This window comes from Leucoraja erinacea, chromosome 39 (assembly GCF_028641065.1).
Source record: "Leucoraja erinacea ecotype New England chromosome 39, Leri_hhj_1, whole genome shotgun sequence".
NCBI classification, from domain to species: domain Eukaryota; kingdom Metazoa; phylum Chordata; class Chondrichthyes; order Rajiformes; family Rajidae; genus Leucoraja; species Leucoraja erinaceus.
This window is the reverse complement of record NC_073415.1, coordinates 8,852,555-8,867,222: the sequence shown is the minus strand read 5'-3', so window position 1 is coordinate 8,867,222 and position 14,668 is coordinate 8,852,555. Positions and strand designations below refer to the sequence as shown.

The 14,668-nt window shown below is 44.5% G+C and overlaps 1 protein-coding gene across 4 annotated transcripts; it reads left to right on the top strand.

Moving 5' to 3' along the window:
* Positions 1-13: 13 nt before the first annotated feature.
* LOC129714538 (uncharacterized) lies at positions 14-14,615 on the top strand. 4 transcript variants are annotated; one of them, XM_055664221.1, is made up of 12 exons: positions 14-144; positions 1,979-2,055; positions 3,350-3,380; positions 3,489-3,607; positions 4,674-4,755; positions 5,355-5,559; positions 7,164-7,231; positions 7,386-7,462; positions 7,733-7,806; positions 8,748-8,833; positions 9,487-9,554; positions 11,866-14,615. In XM_055664221.1, exons 2-12 carry the CDS (start codon positions 1,996-1,998, stop codon positions 11,878-11,880), a joined length of 885 nt encoding a protein of 294 aa, XP_055520196.1. In that variant the 5' UTR covers positions 14-144; positions 1,979-1,995; the 3' UTR covers positions 11,881-14,615. The 4 variants fall into 4 exon arrangements, with proteins under 4 accessions (XP_055520196.1, XP_055520194.1, XP_055520197.1 ...); XM_055664219.1 differs by having other exon boundaries at positions 3,347-3,380; XM_055664220.1 differs by lacking the exon at positions 14-144 and adding an exon at positions 271-318 and having other exon boundaries at positions 3,347-3,380.
* The last annotated feature ends 53 nt before the right edge of the window (positions 14,616-14,668 follow it).

Sequence of the window (14,668 nt, the reverse complement as noted above, 5' to 3'; positions counted from 1 at the left end):
GACAGGTTGATGTTGCAAAAGCTGATGTGTAACAAAAGGGGCGGCAGCAACGTCAGGCTCCTGTGTCCAGTCATACAACCTGAAGCCTGGTGTGTGTGTGTGTCTGTGTGTTTGTGTGTGTGTGTGTGTATATGGTTAATACAGGTAAGTACAATTTTAGATCCTGAATTACAAGGAGTTGCAAGGCAGCAATTTATAATCCTAAATTTATAATTAGATCCTAAATTATATTCGTACAAAATCATGAGCGGAATAGATCTGTAGATGACAGATGCATCTCTTGTAGGGGAATCGAGCACCAGAGGACGTAGTTTCAAGGTGAGGGAGAAAAGATTTAATAGGAATCTGAAGGGTAACTTTTTCACACAAAGGGTGAAGGGTGTATGGAACAAGCTGCCAGAGGAGGTAGTGGAGGCTGGGACTATCCCAACATTTAAGTAACAGGTAGGTACATGGATAGGACAAGTTTGAAGGGATATGGACCAAGTGCAGGCAGGTGGGTCTAGTGTAGATGGGCATGTTGGCCTGTGTGGGCAAGTTGGGCCGAAGGGCCTGTTTCCACAGTATCACTCTGTAACTATAAATTATATACGTTAAACAGAACGAGGGTGGAAAGATTTTTGCATTAAATAAGTTTTTTGCATATCTTTCATTCATTGATCTATATCTCTCTGCATTATCGTCTATATCCCATTTCCCTTGCCCGTGACTTTCAATCTGAAGAAGAGTCTCGACCCGAAACGTCACCCATTCCTTCTCTCCAGAGATACTGCCTGTCCTGCTGAGTTACTCCAGCATTTTGTGTCTAAATTAGTACAGGGCACAGGTGTATGATGCAGAACTCCTTCAGTACTGCACTGGGAATGTTGGTTTAGATTATTAGAGTGATACAGTGTGGGCACAGGCCCTTCGGCCCAACTTGCCCACACCGACCAACATGTCCCATCTATACTAGTCCCACCTTACTGCGTTTGGTCCATATCTTTCTAAACCTGTCCTATTCATGTACATGTTTAAATGTTTCTTAAACATTGCGATAGCCCCAGCCTCAACAATCTCCGGTAACTATCTAGGAAGACATTTCAATCCATATTGCAAGGACCACTTCACCGGATTGTTAAAAAAGATCAATCCGATGTTGTGAAGACTCATTTATCAAAGTTTCTGCACTAAGATGTACAGAAGTTTAGAAGTAATAATACTGGCACTAGCAATCCAGAAACCTGGACTAATGGCAGAGGGCACTGATATCAAATTGTTTGTCAGTAGCTGGGGAATGCAAAGAAATATTGGAAATCATTTAAAAAATCCACCCATTTCACTGATGTCTTTTGGGAGAGGAACTAAGACCATAAGACCGAGGAGCGTCACAGTGGCGCAGCGGTACAGTTGCTGCCTTGCAGCGCCAGAGACCCAGGCTCGATCCTGACTACAGGTGGTGTCTGTATGTTCTCCCCGTGATTGTGTGGGTTTTCTCTGGGTGCTCCGGTTTCTTCCCACACTCCAAAGACATGCAGGTTTGTCGGCCAATTGACTTCGGTAAAAATTGTAAATTGTCCCAAGTGTGTGTAGGATAGTATTAGTGTGCGGGGATCGATGGTCGGCACAGAATCGGTGGGCCGAAGGGCCTGTTTCCACACTGCTACTGTAAAAAAAATCTAGATGAAACTAAAAAGCCGAATGAGTCCACTCCGCTGTTCAATCCTGGCTGATTTTTTTTTTTGCTCAATCTCCTACTTTCTTGCCATCACTTTTGACATCGTTCCTAATGAAGAAAATCAGCCATCCTTATTTGGCTGCCTAGCGAAATAGCCTCGCCACTCAGTGAAAGGCCAACTAGGGATGGCAATAAATGCTGGCGTGGGCAGTGATGTGCTTTTAAATTAGTGCGATTGCTTGAAAGCACCAGGCAGCAGCAGTGTTTGGAGTTACCTGTGGCGGGGAAAGATTGAATGGATCTTTGTGCTTTGTTTTGCAGTTTAATAAATTGGAAAGATGAATGCCGATATTTCTCTCATGTCTCGGATAGTCTCCGACAATGATGGGGATACAATGGTAGGTAACGTGCTTATATCCACATGTCCATCGTGTGGGAGAGAAACAGAATTACAAGCTCAGCTCGATGGCTTTTTCATAGAAGGGTCTCGACCCGAAACGTCACCCATTCCATCTCTCCAGAGATGCTGCCTGTCCCGCTGAGTTACTCCAGCATTTTGTGCCTATTCAGTATTTACTTTAATGTCATTTTCACTGAGTACTTACATACACAGAGGAAACTAAAAATTGTTTCTCAATCAGTTCCTGTCAGTGCAGTTAATAAAAACAGAATAAATACATACAACTTTAAAATTAACTTATCTAAAATAGACTATCTTGGGTTTTCATTGAAACTAGGTTCTGATTAAGGGAATAAAAACAAATCGCTGGGCAAAACCCCGCAGATCAGTCAGCTGAGTCACTCTAGTTACTTCCTGGGGGGTGGGTGCTGTGTCATACCTGTGCTTCCCCAGACACAAGTGGCTTAACTGGGGGTGGTTTTGATCTAAATGGAGCCGCACAGTGCTGGAAATACATGTGGCCGCCAATGGTGGAGCCCTGGCAGCAACATGCTGGAGTAACTCGGCGGGACGGGCAGCATCTCTGGAGAGAAGGAATGGGTGACGCTTCGGGTCGAGACCCTTCTTCATACATTTTACCCAGTGTCTCCTGGTAGAGGAACACTATTAACCTACAGTGCACTGACCAGAAGGGATGTAAATCTGAAACTCCTGATCTACCGAGTTGAACAACAGCATAAGTTACTTGGCAAGTAGGAACAACATCATGAGACGAATGTACAAAATGTACAGCATGATCAGGTATAAATCTGGAGAGGAATAGATCGGGTAGGTTCACCCTCTTGCCCAGAGTAGGGGAATCAATAGCCACATGACATAGGTTTAAGGGGATGGAAGAAAGATTTTATAGGAAGCTGAGAGGTAACATTTTCCACACAAAGGCTGGTGGGTGAATGCTGGGGGAAGAAGTGAAGCAGGTACTATCACAATGTTTAAGAAACATTTGGACATGGATGGGACAGGTTTGGAGGGATATGGGCCAAATGCAGGCAGGTGGGACTTGTGTAGATGGGATATGTTGGCCAGTGTGGGCAAGTTGGGCGGAAGGGCCTGTTTCTACACTGTAAGACTCTATAACATTGGTGTAAAGGGATCAAGCGATCGCTGCTAATTAATTGCGCTAGGCTTTGTGAGGAGAGCACCAGTCTAGTGTAGACAATGGGGCTGTCAATCACAAGCTCACCTGCAAGTTGGTTTTGAGTCACTGATATTATTTTGTTCCCTTGCAGCAGACGTTGAAGTTTGGCGGTTGTCACCAGAAAGGTGGGGACACGTTAATATTTAAACTCAAAACATCCAGTTCACTAGCACAGATTAACAAAACAGACATCACTTGATCAGCAGGTCTGACGAACCTCTCCTGTGTTGCAGACACTGCATTTAACAAGGTGCGGAGCTTCAGTGACACCCAGGCGGGATCTTCGCCAGAGAGCAAGCACCTGATAGATGAGCTCGAGGTCATCAAGTTCCACATTGAAGTCCAAACTCGAGTATGGCTCAGGCACAGTTTTACTTCTGTGATTTCTTCACTTATTCTCTCTCCCATTGCAATCTGAAGCTAAAATAAAGAGGACATGCTTTCAAAAGAGAGCTAGATAGGGCTCTTAAAGGGAGGGAATATGGGGAGAAGGCAGGAACGGGGTACTGATTGGGGATGATCAGCCATGATCACATTGTGCTGGCTCAAAGGGCCAAATGGCCTACTCCTCCACCTATTGTCTATTGACATGCTGGAAATGCTCAGCAGTTCGGCCAGCATGGGTGGGGCGAGAAACATTCTGATCAGCCTTCATCACAACTGGCAATATGTAGAAAGTAGAAAGTCTGAAGAAGGGTTTCGGCCCGAAACGTTGCCTATTTCCTTCGCTCCATAGATGCTGCTGCACCCGCTGAGTTTCTCCAGCTTTTTTGTGTACCTGTAGAAAGTACATGTTGGAGTAACTCAGCGGGTCAGGCAGCATCTCTGGAGAGAAGGAATGGGTGACATTTCGTGTCAAGACCCTTCTTCAGACTGATGGAGATGCTGCCTGTCCCGCTGAGTTACTCCAGCATTTTGTGCCAACTTTTGTTTAAACCAGCATCTGCAGTTCCTCTCTACATATTTCTTTCTGGGACATATAGAACATATAAGCTGGAACAGATAAGCCATTTCCTTGTGTAGCTAAGAATAGCAGCAACAAAAAAGAATGTGTAAGAAAGAACTGCAGATGGTAGTTTAAATGGATGGGATACACAAAATGCTGGAGTAACTCAGCGGGTGAGGCAGCATCTCTGGAGAGAAGGAATGGGCAACGATTCGGGTCGAGACCTTTCTCAACATCTGAAAGATAGTTGCTGCAATCTGTCAGCATCTGTGCCAGTGTTATTTGATATCACCTAAGCTCACATCAGCCATCTTCTCCACTTCGACATCACCCTCCACATATCGCTAACATTGTGCTCTGTCACATTTGTCCATGTGCCACGTGTAACTGTGATAGCCATGGTAGTGTGTTGTGATTGGAAATGGTGCCACTCTGTTCCTGCTCCTGTTCTCACGCTTCACTTCATTCCTAGACCATTGAATCCTTGAATCAGACTGTGAGCCTCCTGGCGAAGGAACGAAGCCACCATCAGCAGCAGATCCGACTACTAGAGGGTAGGTACGGTGGTGGGGGGGGAAGGGTCTCTGGGGAATGTTTGTGGTGCAGGCGAGGTGGGTGGGTGGGAGCATCTCCAGTGGGCAGCAGATGCAGGGATGGTGCTCTGTTAGATGCCCAAGGTAATCTGCCCCAGTTTCATTCCACATCCTAATCCCACATCAGCTGTTGTCCAGCAGCTGAATCATCCTACCAACAGCTAGAGAGCAGTCCTGAGTTATTATCTACCTCATTGGTGACCCTTGGGCCATCTTTGATCGGACTTTACCTTGCACTGAACATTATTCCCATATCATGTATCTGTACACTGTGAATGGCTCGATTGTAATCATGTATTGTCTTTCCGCTGACTGGTTAGCACGCAGCTTTTCACTGTACCTCAGTACATGGGACAATTAACAATAAACCTTCCCGTTCACTGAATTCTAGCCTCCAACACCCGTAGGGACAAGATTCATGCGGAGATTACATTGTTATAATGCACCCTAACCTGAGCACTTACCCAGAGATCAACCCTCCTAGAAACCAACTCCCTTTAGCACGGACAGGGAGCGTGGCTGCTCCCACCACACCGGTGAACCCTTTGTTCCTTTCGCAGCGGAGGTGAGGAGACTGAGCATGTGTAGCAACATCGAAGAGGACAGGATTAACCTGATGATAGACAGAAAGATTGAAGACTGGAAGAAGGAGCTGTGCTCGAACCCAACCAATTCACAAGACCCGACCCAACAAGCAGAAAACCAGGGGCAATCAACAGATACCAACAACCATACCGAAGAACTTGCGACAGAAATACACGAGAGGTGAACCAGGCCAAAACAGAGGCTCTCTGACAAACTAGATTTACTATTCTTATCAAAGCTCAGAGGGATTTAAGCTCCTTTATGCCAATATCCATTAGGGCACCTCCAACTCAAGATCAGTGGGGGCACAAAAGCTTTTTGCTGTACCTTGGGACAGTGACAATAAGCTAAACTGAAATGATTAATGGGCAAGAATCCAGCCACAGTTATTATCCATTGGACAAGATGTGTAATTTAGGTGACCGTAGACTCTATACCCTCCCCCAGTTAAACCACTGGATTAGGTTTACCATTAGTAATGGGTCCATTCTGGTGCCTGTAGAACCATAACCAAGTACAAGTCCAATAGCATTGACTCCACCATGGCACCATTTAGTTGGAGTGAAGCACAGGCCAACATCTAATTAACTCCCACTCAACATTAGAATCAGATTTGTGGTGACCTGACAATGCTGTAACATTAGAGCCACCCAGGAAGTCTAGCTTTGATTCTGCAGGTATTTGTATTCAGACCTTTCCAGATAGTTTCAGAGCAGAAGTCATTTCCTTTCCATACAAGATAATGATCGGATAGGGGGCTTATTCTTGCTCTGGATTTTAGTTTCAGAACTTGTCCCGTACATGCTGAGGTGTGAATTACAATTGAAACACAAAGCATTTGTGCTACAACACCAAGATAAGCGCTCAACCAAGAAAACCAAGCCCAAAACCCAAGTAGTTTTTGCACTGATTATACACACTTGTGCTAAGGACAATAACTAACTCCATATGCAATAATCAGCTATCTACATGTTAGTAAGAACATTTTAAAAAACGATGCAAGTATATCATTGGGGTTAGACACAAAAAGCTGGAGTAACTCAGTGGGACAGGCAGCATCTCTGGAGAGAAGGAATGGGTGACGCTTTGGGTCGAGACACTTCTTCAAGTGGGCACCTTCCTTCACTGGTGTTTCATTGAGTTAGGCCCACACATTGGGAATGTTCAACAATTAGTTCCTGTGTCCCAGAACCACCCCCCTCAATACCTGCACTCACCACCTATGCTACCAGTAGCTACTCAATAGAGGAAATGACAGGCGATTAATTCACTTTAAACAAACAGGTAGCTTGTCAAAGGAGCCCACCAGCTGACAAGCCGACTGCACCCATTTGGAGAAATTACAAGCAAAATAACAATTATAGACAATAGGTGCAGGAGTAGGCCATTCGGCCCTTCGAGCTAGCACCGCCATTCAATGTGATCATGGCTGATCATCCCCAATCAGTACCCCGTTCCTGCCTTCTCCCCATATCCCCTGACTGCGCTATTTTAAGAGCCCTATCTGGCTTTCTCTTGAAAGCATCCAGAGAACCTGCCTCAAACGCCCTCCGAGGCAGAGAATTCCACAGACTCACCACTCTCTGTGAGAAAAAGTGTTTCCTCGTCTCAGTTCTAATTAGATGTTTAGTCCTAATTCGACCAAAGGTATTCAAGAGAAAAATGTCCACCAGAATAATCTGATGGGGAAACACAAAGGAGGGCATCTTATCCACATGTTAATTGTAAGTTACTCTCTGTGATATCACAATAAGTGAGTTAACCCAGTTCTCTGTCTCTTGCAGCAAAAAGTTTCTATGGGAAGAATGCGAATCATTGCATAAAGAAATAGAGCAAATTAACAGAAAGCTAAGTGAGTATCCTTTGCCTCTTCCTCGTTGTATATGTTGATTGGGTTGAGAAACAACAAATATATAGATCCAGACCGGGGAAATTAGATGGACTGAATGCTAAAGACTTCTGAAATGAAAATGAAAATAAATAGTTTTATTCCTTTTGTGTTGCAGCTATTCAAGAGGATGATCTGTTAAGTAGTTTGACAGATTGCAAAATACTCAGGCAGAACCAAAAGAAATATAATCAGGTACAGCAACACGATGAACACTCAATCTACTCTTTATTTTGTTTCTTGATCAGCTGTTCCTAAAGGAGCCAAATGATCCCAAATCCCAGTTAGACTTAATGAGTCTCGCAGCATGGAAACATGCCTTTCAACCCAACTAGTCCACACCACCAAGGTGCCTTCCTGAGGTGGTTCTATTTGCCTGCATTTGGCCATTAACCTATGGTGTTATTCTTACAGGTGACATTAGACTGTGAAGATAATGTCCTGTAATTCTTTATTCCCATCCAGATTCTAGAAAGACTAATACAAAGATGCAGACAAATACAGTCACTGGATCCTGAACAGGAGCTAAAAGACATTAAGTATGTGGCAGAACAACAGGTTCAAATGTAGTTAATGTGAAAGAGTGGGTAGGAAAATGCTAAAGACCAGGATCTTTATGCCTGGCAGAGGTGACTCGAAAGACCGCATGGCTAACATATGGGGAGCGTTTGATGGCTGAGCCTGTACTCACTGGAGTTTAAAAGGATGAGGGTGGATCTCAGTGAAGCCTCATTGGAACAATGTAAGGCCTGGATAGAGTGGATGTGGAGAGAATGCTTCTACTAGTGGGACAGTCCAGAACCAGAGGGCACAGCCTCGGAATAAAAGGATGTACCTTCCAAATGGAGATGAGGAGAAATGTATTTAGCCAGAGGGTGGTGAATCTGTGGAATTCATTGCCAAGGACAGCAGTGAAGGCCAGGTCATTGGGTATTTTTAAAGCAGAGATTGGTAGGTTCTTGATTGGTAAGGGTATCAAAGGGTACAGGGAGAAGGCAGGAGAATGGGGTTTAAGAGGGAAAAATAGATCAGCCATTATCGAATGGTGGAACAAACTCGACGAGCTGAATGGCATCATGCTGCCCCTCTGTCTTATGGTTATGAATGTCTCTTCCCAATTCCTTTGTCAAAATGGCATGAGATTGAACTGCCTGGTGGTAATGCATCAACCATGTTGATCCTGATGTGTCTATATAATAAGAAACACTATAAATACAGGGTTAAGAAGAGAGAACATGCGCCAGTTTCCTTGCCCTCCTCGGACACTGTGGACTGGGAAGGAGGAATTAAACTTGACTGGGAAATGGATCGTTTTACCCAGGGACAAACACTTAGTGAGGACAGGCCATAGATAGCACCTTCAGGAGCAGGGAAACTTGGAACCAAAGTGTAGGGTAAAGATTGATGAGAAGGGGTATAGTAGAGTGACCTCTATCTGGTCTCTTAACCTTTAATGTTGCCCACTTGTATTTCAATGTAGGTTGGCAATGGTCGACATGCAGGAGCAGATTCAGAACCTGTGCTATTCCAGCAAAGGAAACACGACCGTAGCCAAGATTAAGAGAGGTCAGTCTCCAGACTTCACTCAGTCAATGACTTTATGACCTTACTTTAAAAAAATAATTTAAATAAAATCATAGTTAAAAATAATTTATCTCGCTTGAAAAGGAAAGCAGAGCACAAAACTCAAATCACATCCACAATCCATTCATGGGTACATGTTGGTAATCTTCATGTTGTGAATATGTGCTCCCTGATCGTTTTAGGCCATTCGCTTCATTGGTTTAGTTTATACAGAGATACAGAGCGGACACAGGCCTTTCGGCCCACCGGGACTGTGCCGACCAGCGATCCCCGTACACAACCACTACCCTACACACAAGGGACAATTTACAACCAAAGCCAGTTAACCTTCAACCAGCACATCTTTGGACTGTGGGAGGAAACCAGAGCACCTGGAGAAAACCCACCCATGGACCAGAAGGTCCACAGCTCAAACCTAGGTGTTGTATACCTGCTGAACTAAGCCCAACCAAGCCTAACATTTTACCGAAAGAGCCTCCCCATTTTAAATATGTGCAAGTTGCAGCATGATAGTGACCTCTTCCCCAATGGTTTTTCCAACATTTGGTTGCAGTCAGAACTAAATCGACCTTTTCTGCGCAATACAAATATATCAAGAAAAAGTGTGCTAATAAAACAGGACTTCTCTTTAACAGGTAGATGTATTGATAACACAAGGAAAGAGTTGATGGTGAAACAAATGTGCAATACTTCAGATTCTGAGGTGAGTTGAATGCTCGTGAATTCCCAACTGCTCCCCGTCGTATTGTCTTCCTCTTCTTAAGGCCTTTGCTCCTCTAAGGAGCAGAGGCCATTGACAAATGTCCTACACCTCACTTGGTTGTTGGCAGTTCATTCGAGATTTCCCCAGTTGCGCCCACTCTCAGACATTTCTGTCTGGGCACCTCTTTTCCAGCTGTTCCTGGGGCGACCACTTTTCCTTTTCCCTTGGGGGTTCCATTTCCGGGCTTGCCGGGTGATGTTTGTAGCAAGTTTCCTGTGGATGTGTCCAATCCAACTCCATTTTCTCCTTCGAATTTGTAAGTCAATGGGCTCCTGGCTTGTTCTTTTCCACAGGTCCACATTGCTTACGTCAGGGCCTGTCTCACTTGGGCGTCATTTACACGACATCATTTACGGGTCACGACACGCGCATAGTGCGTGGTGATGTAGGCAGTGACGCGCGGTCGCGCCCAGCACCCCAGGATTTTGGGATGTACAAAATCTTTGCCCGCCATCTGCGTGACATGCAAATGATGCCCAGGTGGGACAGGCCCTTTTGTCTCCCCACCAGATGTTAAGTATTCTCCTAAGGCAGGTGTTGGTGAATGTTTGCAGCTTGTCTGTAGTGTGTTTTGTTGTTTTCTATGTCTCCGATCCATACAGCATCACCCGTTTCACATGCGAGTTAAAGATGCGTATTTTGGTGTCGATTGAGATGTGTTTTGAGCTCCAGATCTTCCTGAGCATGTTAAACTCCACCCTAGCCTTTTTGACTCTGCACCCCCTTATATTTACTGGATTAATTGTGGGCAAAACCTACCCCCTAGTCCTCCAAGTAAGGTTACAGTGCGCTGGCGTAACTCAGTGGGTCAGGCAGCATCTCTTGAGAACATGGATGTGTGACGTTTCGGGTTCGGACTCTTCTTCAGATGGATCTGAAACATCACCTATCCATGTTCTCCTGCCTGACCTGCTGTGTTACTCCAGAACTATGTGTCTTTATTTTGAAAACCCGCATCTACAGTTCCTTTTCACTGCACCTCGGGACGTGACAATCAACTAAACTGTAAAATGTAAATGGGGCTTGATCCTTCAAACTCAGATGGGAGTTAGATCACTAAACCAGCATTTGCACCAGAGTTCAAAGAAAGAAAGGCTTGCATTTCTATAGCATCTTTCACAATGTCAAAATGTCGCAACCAACTCTGCAACAAATGCCAACTGATTAGAAATATAAACCTTACCGTGACTCTGCAGCGTAGATCCATCATCTCCTTTGGTTCATCAGCTGGATTTCCTGACAAGAATAGCAACTGGGTGAAATTAATAAACAAGCAAGACATCTTATGGGCCACTTCAATACCAGCTCCATATAAGCCTGCAATTAAAATAATGCCCATTAGGTTAGTAAAGCAAGTCACAAATCTAGTTGGAAATCAGAGAGGAATAACAAGTACAATTGCTTATTGCCGTTTGTTCCTCTCCCAAGAATTTCTTCCTCTGCCTCTCCCAAACCAAAAAGATTGGACTGTGTCATTGTACATTTCAAATGAGTTGATTTTGGATCATTCAAGTTGAACACGAAAAAAATAAGGAAAACTGTCCCCTCACCTGAGAGGTCAATACAATGGGGGAATAGATTTATGGTCATTTGTAGCATGATGACAAGGGGACTTTGCTAAAAGTTTACACCCAGGAAGTGGAGGGGAGTCAGAAGCGATTGCCTGAAAATTGAAGATGGAAGCAAACACCCCTGATAACATTTTTCAAGTATCTACGTGATGTAGCACAACTGTGTTGAGGAGATGAGCAGATGGGATGTGAGATTAATGAGATTATAAGTGGCATGGACATGAGGTGAATGGCTCGCCATTGTCCTCCAGATTTCTAAGATACTCCTACAAAAAGCTCAAGTCAAAACAGTTCTATAGTTATTATCTTAGTGCTGTACAATCTATCCATACATTTCAGCATGCATTTGTCCAAGAGATTAAAGGAAGAAATACCACTTTTTCTCCTAGACCAATTCACTTCTTCTTGCGTATGGCGTGCACAGCCTAAAGTTGTAGATCAAGTAGTCATCCAGGCCAGGACAGCATCAGTTACTGGGTGAATGGCTTTGATGCCCCCGGGGAAAAGCCTCAGTGGGCAGTCATTCATGATGTGTGGTCTGGATGTCCGCAGGGCTGTCTGTCATCCCCCACTTATGCAGGTGATGGGCTGCTCTTGCATGGAGGGTGCGGATTCCGTCGATTCACTGCATCATTTTAATAGCATTCATGACTGACTGCGTCTTTCCTTTCTGTTTACAGACTGATACATGGTAAAAGAGTTCATATAAGCTTTTGACGGCTGCTGCCCATAATTCCATCATCTTCGACCAACTGCCCAAACAACATCATAGTCAACATTATACCAGCAGCCAGATGCTCAATAAAGTGAATATACACAAACGCAACAGCAGCTGGTTATTAGAGAGCTGGCAAAGCACTCTCATGCCTCAGGAGGTAGAAGTGCACTCTGGTAAGGGTCTCTATGCATAGGATCACTGCAAAACACAGCAAAGATGGAAGAACTTTGAAGTCAACTTCCAATTACTCCTCGACTCCAGATGTCTCACCAAGATTGTCAAAAGTTAGAAGCTATTGAACCATGGGCACCAATGTTTAACCATGCGGGACAGCATGGTGGCGCAGCGGTAGAGTTGCTGCCTTACAGCGCCAGAGGCCCAGGTTCCATCCTGACTACGGGTGCTGTCTGTACGGACCGTTTGTATGTTCACCCTGTGATCTTGTGGGTTTCCTCCAGGTGCTCCAGTTTCCTCCCACACTCCAAAACATAGAGAATAGGTGCAGGAGGAGGCCATTCGACCCTTCGAACCAGCACCGCCATTCATTGTGATCATGGCTGATCGTCCCCCATCAATAACCCGTGCCTGCCTTCTCCCCATATCCCTTCACTAGCCCCTAGAGCTCTATCTAACTCTCTCTTAAATCCATCCAGTGACTTGGCCTCCACTGCCCTCTGTGGCAGGGAATTTCATAAATTCACAAATCTCTGGGTGAAAAAGTTTTTTCTCACCTCAGTTTTAAATGGCCTCCCCTTTATTCGAAGACTGTGGCCCCTGGTTCTGGACTCGACCAGCATTGGGACCATTTTTCCATTGTCTAGTCCTTTGATCATTTTATATGTTTCTATAAGTTCCCCCTCATCCTTCTAAACTAGCGTGTAGGATAGTGCTTTTAGTACAGGGATCGCTAGTGGGTTCGGTGGTCCGAAGGGGTTCTTTCCGTGCTGTATCTCTAAACAAAACTACACTAAACCTACCAGCAGGAGGCACAAGTAAGCAGATCAGAGCAGCAATATACATTTCCTCCTGAAGCAGAAAAATCCAGCCCCATTGTTCACTTCAACAAGACTAAAGCTCCCTCTGCAGTAGCCCATTAATCACTTCCATGACAGGAACAGTAGGGATTAAATGCACAATAAATCTCCTTCTGCAGTTGCACACGGCAGAAAAAAAGCTAACAGCGAGACCAATCATTGTGAGCTTTTCTTCCCCCGCCCCCGCTGGTCAGCTGAGTTTCCGAAAGGCCTTGAATGAAGCTGTAAATTAGCAAGCAGTGCATTCATCCCCAAGGTTGCTGCTATTTTGGTTTTGATGAACAATTGGCTATACCTTCAATGACTCCATTTATATGGTCTGTTGAACCAGTCAAAAGTCAAAACACAAAGTGGTTAAAATAAAAAATAAAAAAATTGGTGAGGGGAAAGATTGTATCGTACACGTAACATTTGTAGCGGTGATTTAGAAATACATACCCAAATTTGATGATTCTGATCCTGACGACTTGTACATCAGGAAGCAATCAACCCCACATTCCAAAAGCAAAGAGAGCACTGGAATAATGCCGCTCCACTCCTACTGCGGCAGCCTTGTAAAAGCAAAGCTGTTTGATGCTGAAGTGGCCTAGATGCCTGTCGGAATTGCAACTTTTATAATGCCTTTCAGGATATCCCAAAGCTCGTCCTTCTGAAGTATAGTGCTCGGACGGAGTGTTACAAGAAATAAGCGGCAAGGAGACATTCCCCACAGTTTTAAAATCTGCAAACAGGATACACGGACATACAGATCAACCAGGGTACTTAGAGTGGAAACGTTGGGAACATTTAACAGATCTGCGAAGAGATGCTGCACCATTTATTTCTCCAACACCTTAGAGTCACACAGGTTGGAAATAGGCCCTTCGGCCCAACTTGCCCACAATGGCCAACATGTCCCAGCTACACTAGTCCCACCTACCTGCGTTTGGCCCATATCCCTCCAAACCTGTCCTATCCATGTACCTGTCTACTTGCTTCTTAAACGTTGGGATTGTCCCTGCCTGAACTACCTCCTCTGACAGCTCGTTCCATAACCTTCTCACCCAACTTTTGTTTTCACTGTCCCGTTGCTGACATCTTTGACCCGAGACCTTAATGCCGTTTCGCTTTAGAGGAAAGCTGCCTGATATGCCGGGCATTTCCAATGTTCTGATTTGTTTCAGTATCTCCAGATTTTTGTTTTCTTTCTCACTAATGATCTCTGCTGTAAAGAGTTCTTTGGAGAAATGGCTGGGCTGGTACATAACATTTGGTGACACCACCATCCACGAATTATCAGGATATAGCCAAGAAAAAAGCCTTTCAAAGTAACTTATTTTTTTATGCAGAAATATAATTAAAATGTCCCCGTTACACATTGTTAACCATAAATTCATAAAAAATAGGAGCAGAATTAGGCTATTCGACCCATCGAGTCTGCTCCGCCATTCGATCCTGGCTCATCTATTTTCCTCTCTTAACCCCATTCTCCTGCCTTCTCCCGATAACCCCTGACACCCGTACTAGTTTCACCTCATCTGACTCTCTCTCTTTAAACACCTCCAGCTATTGAATGACTCAAGGATCCTGGCCAAAATCATCCTCAAAGCTAAACAATTCCTATCATTGATTGCTATGTACATGTATAGAAATATTTTATTCACTCTACAATAGTCCTTAATAACCTTAAGCACGATTCTTATTCTCCTGTCTTGGAGTTATAATATTATTTCATGCTCATTCACAAACATC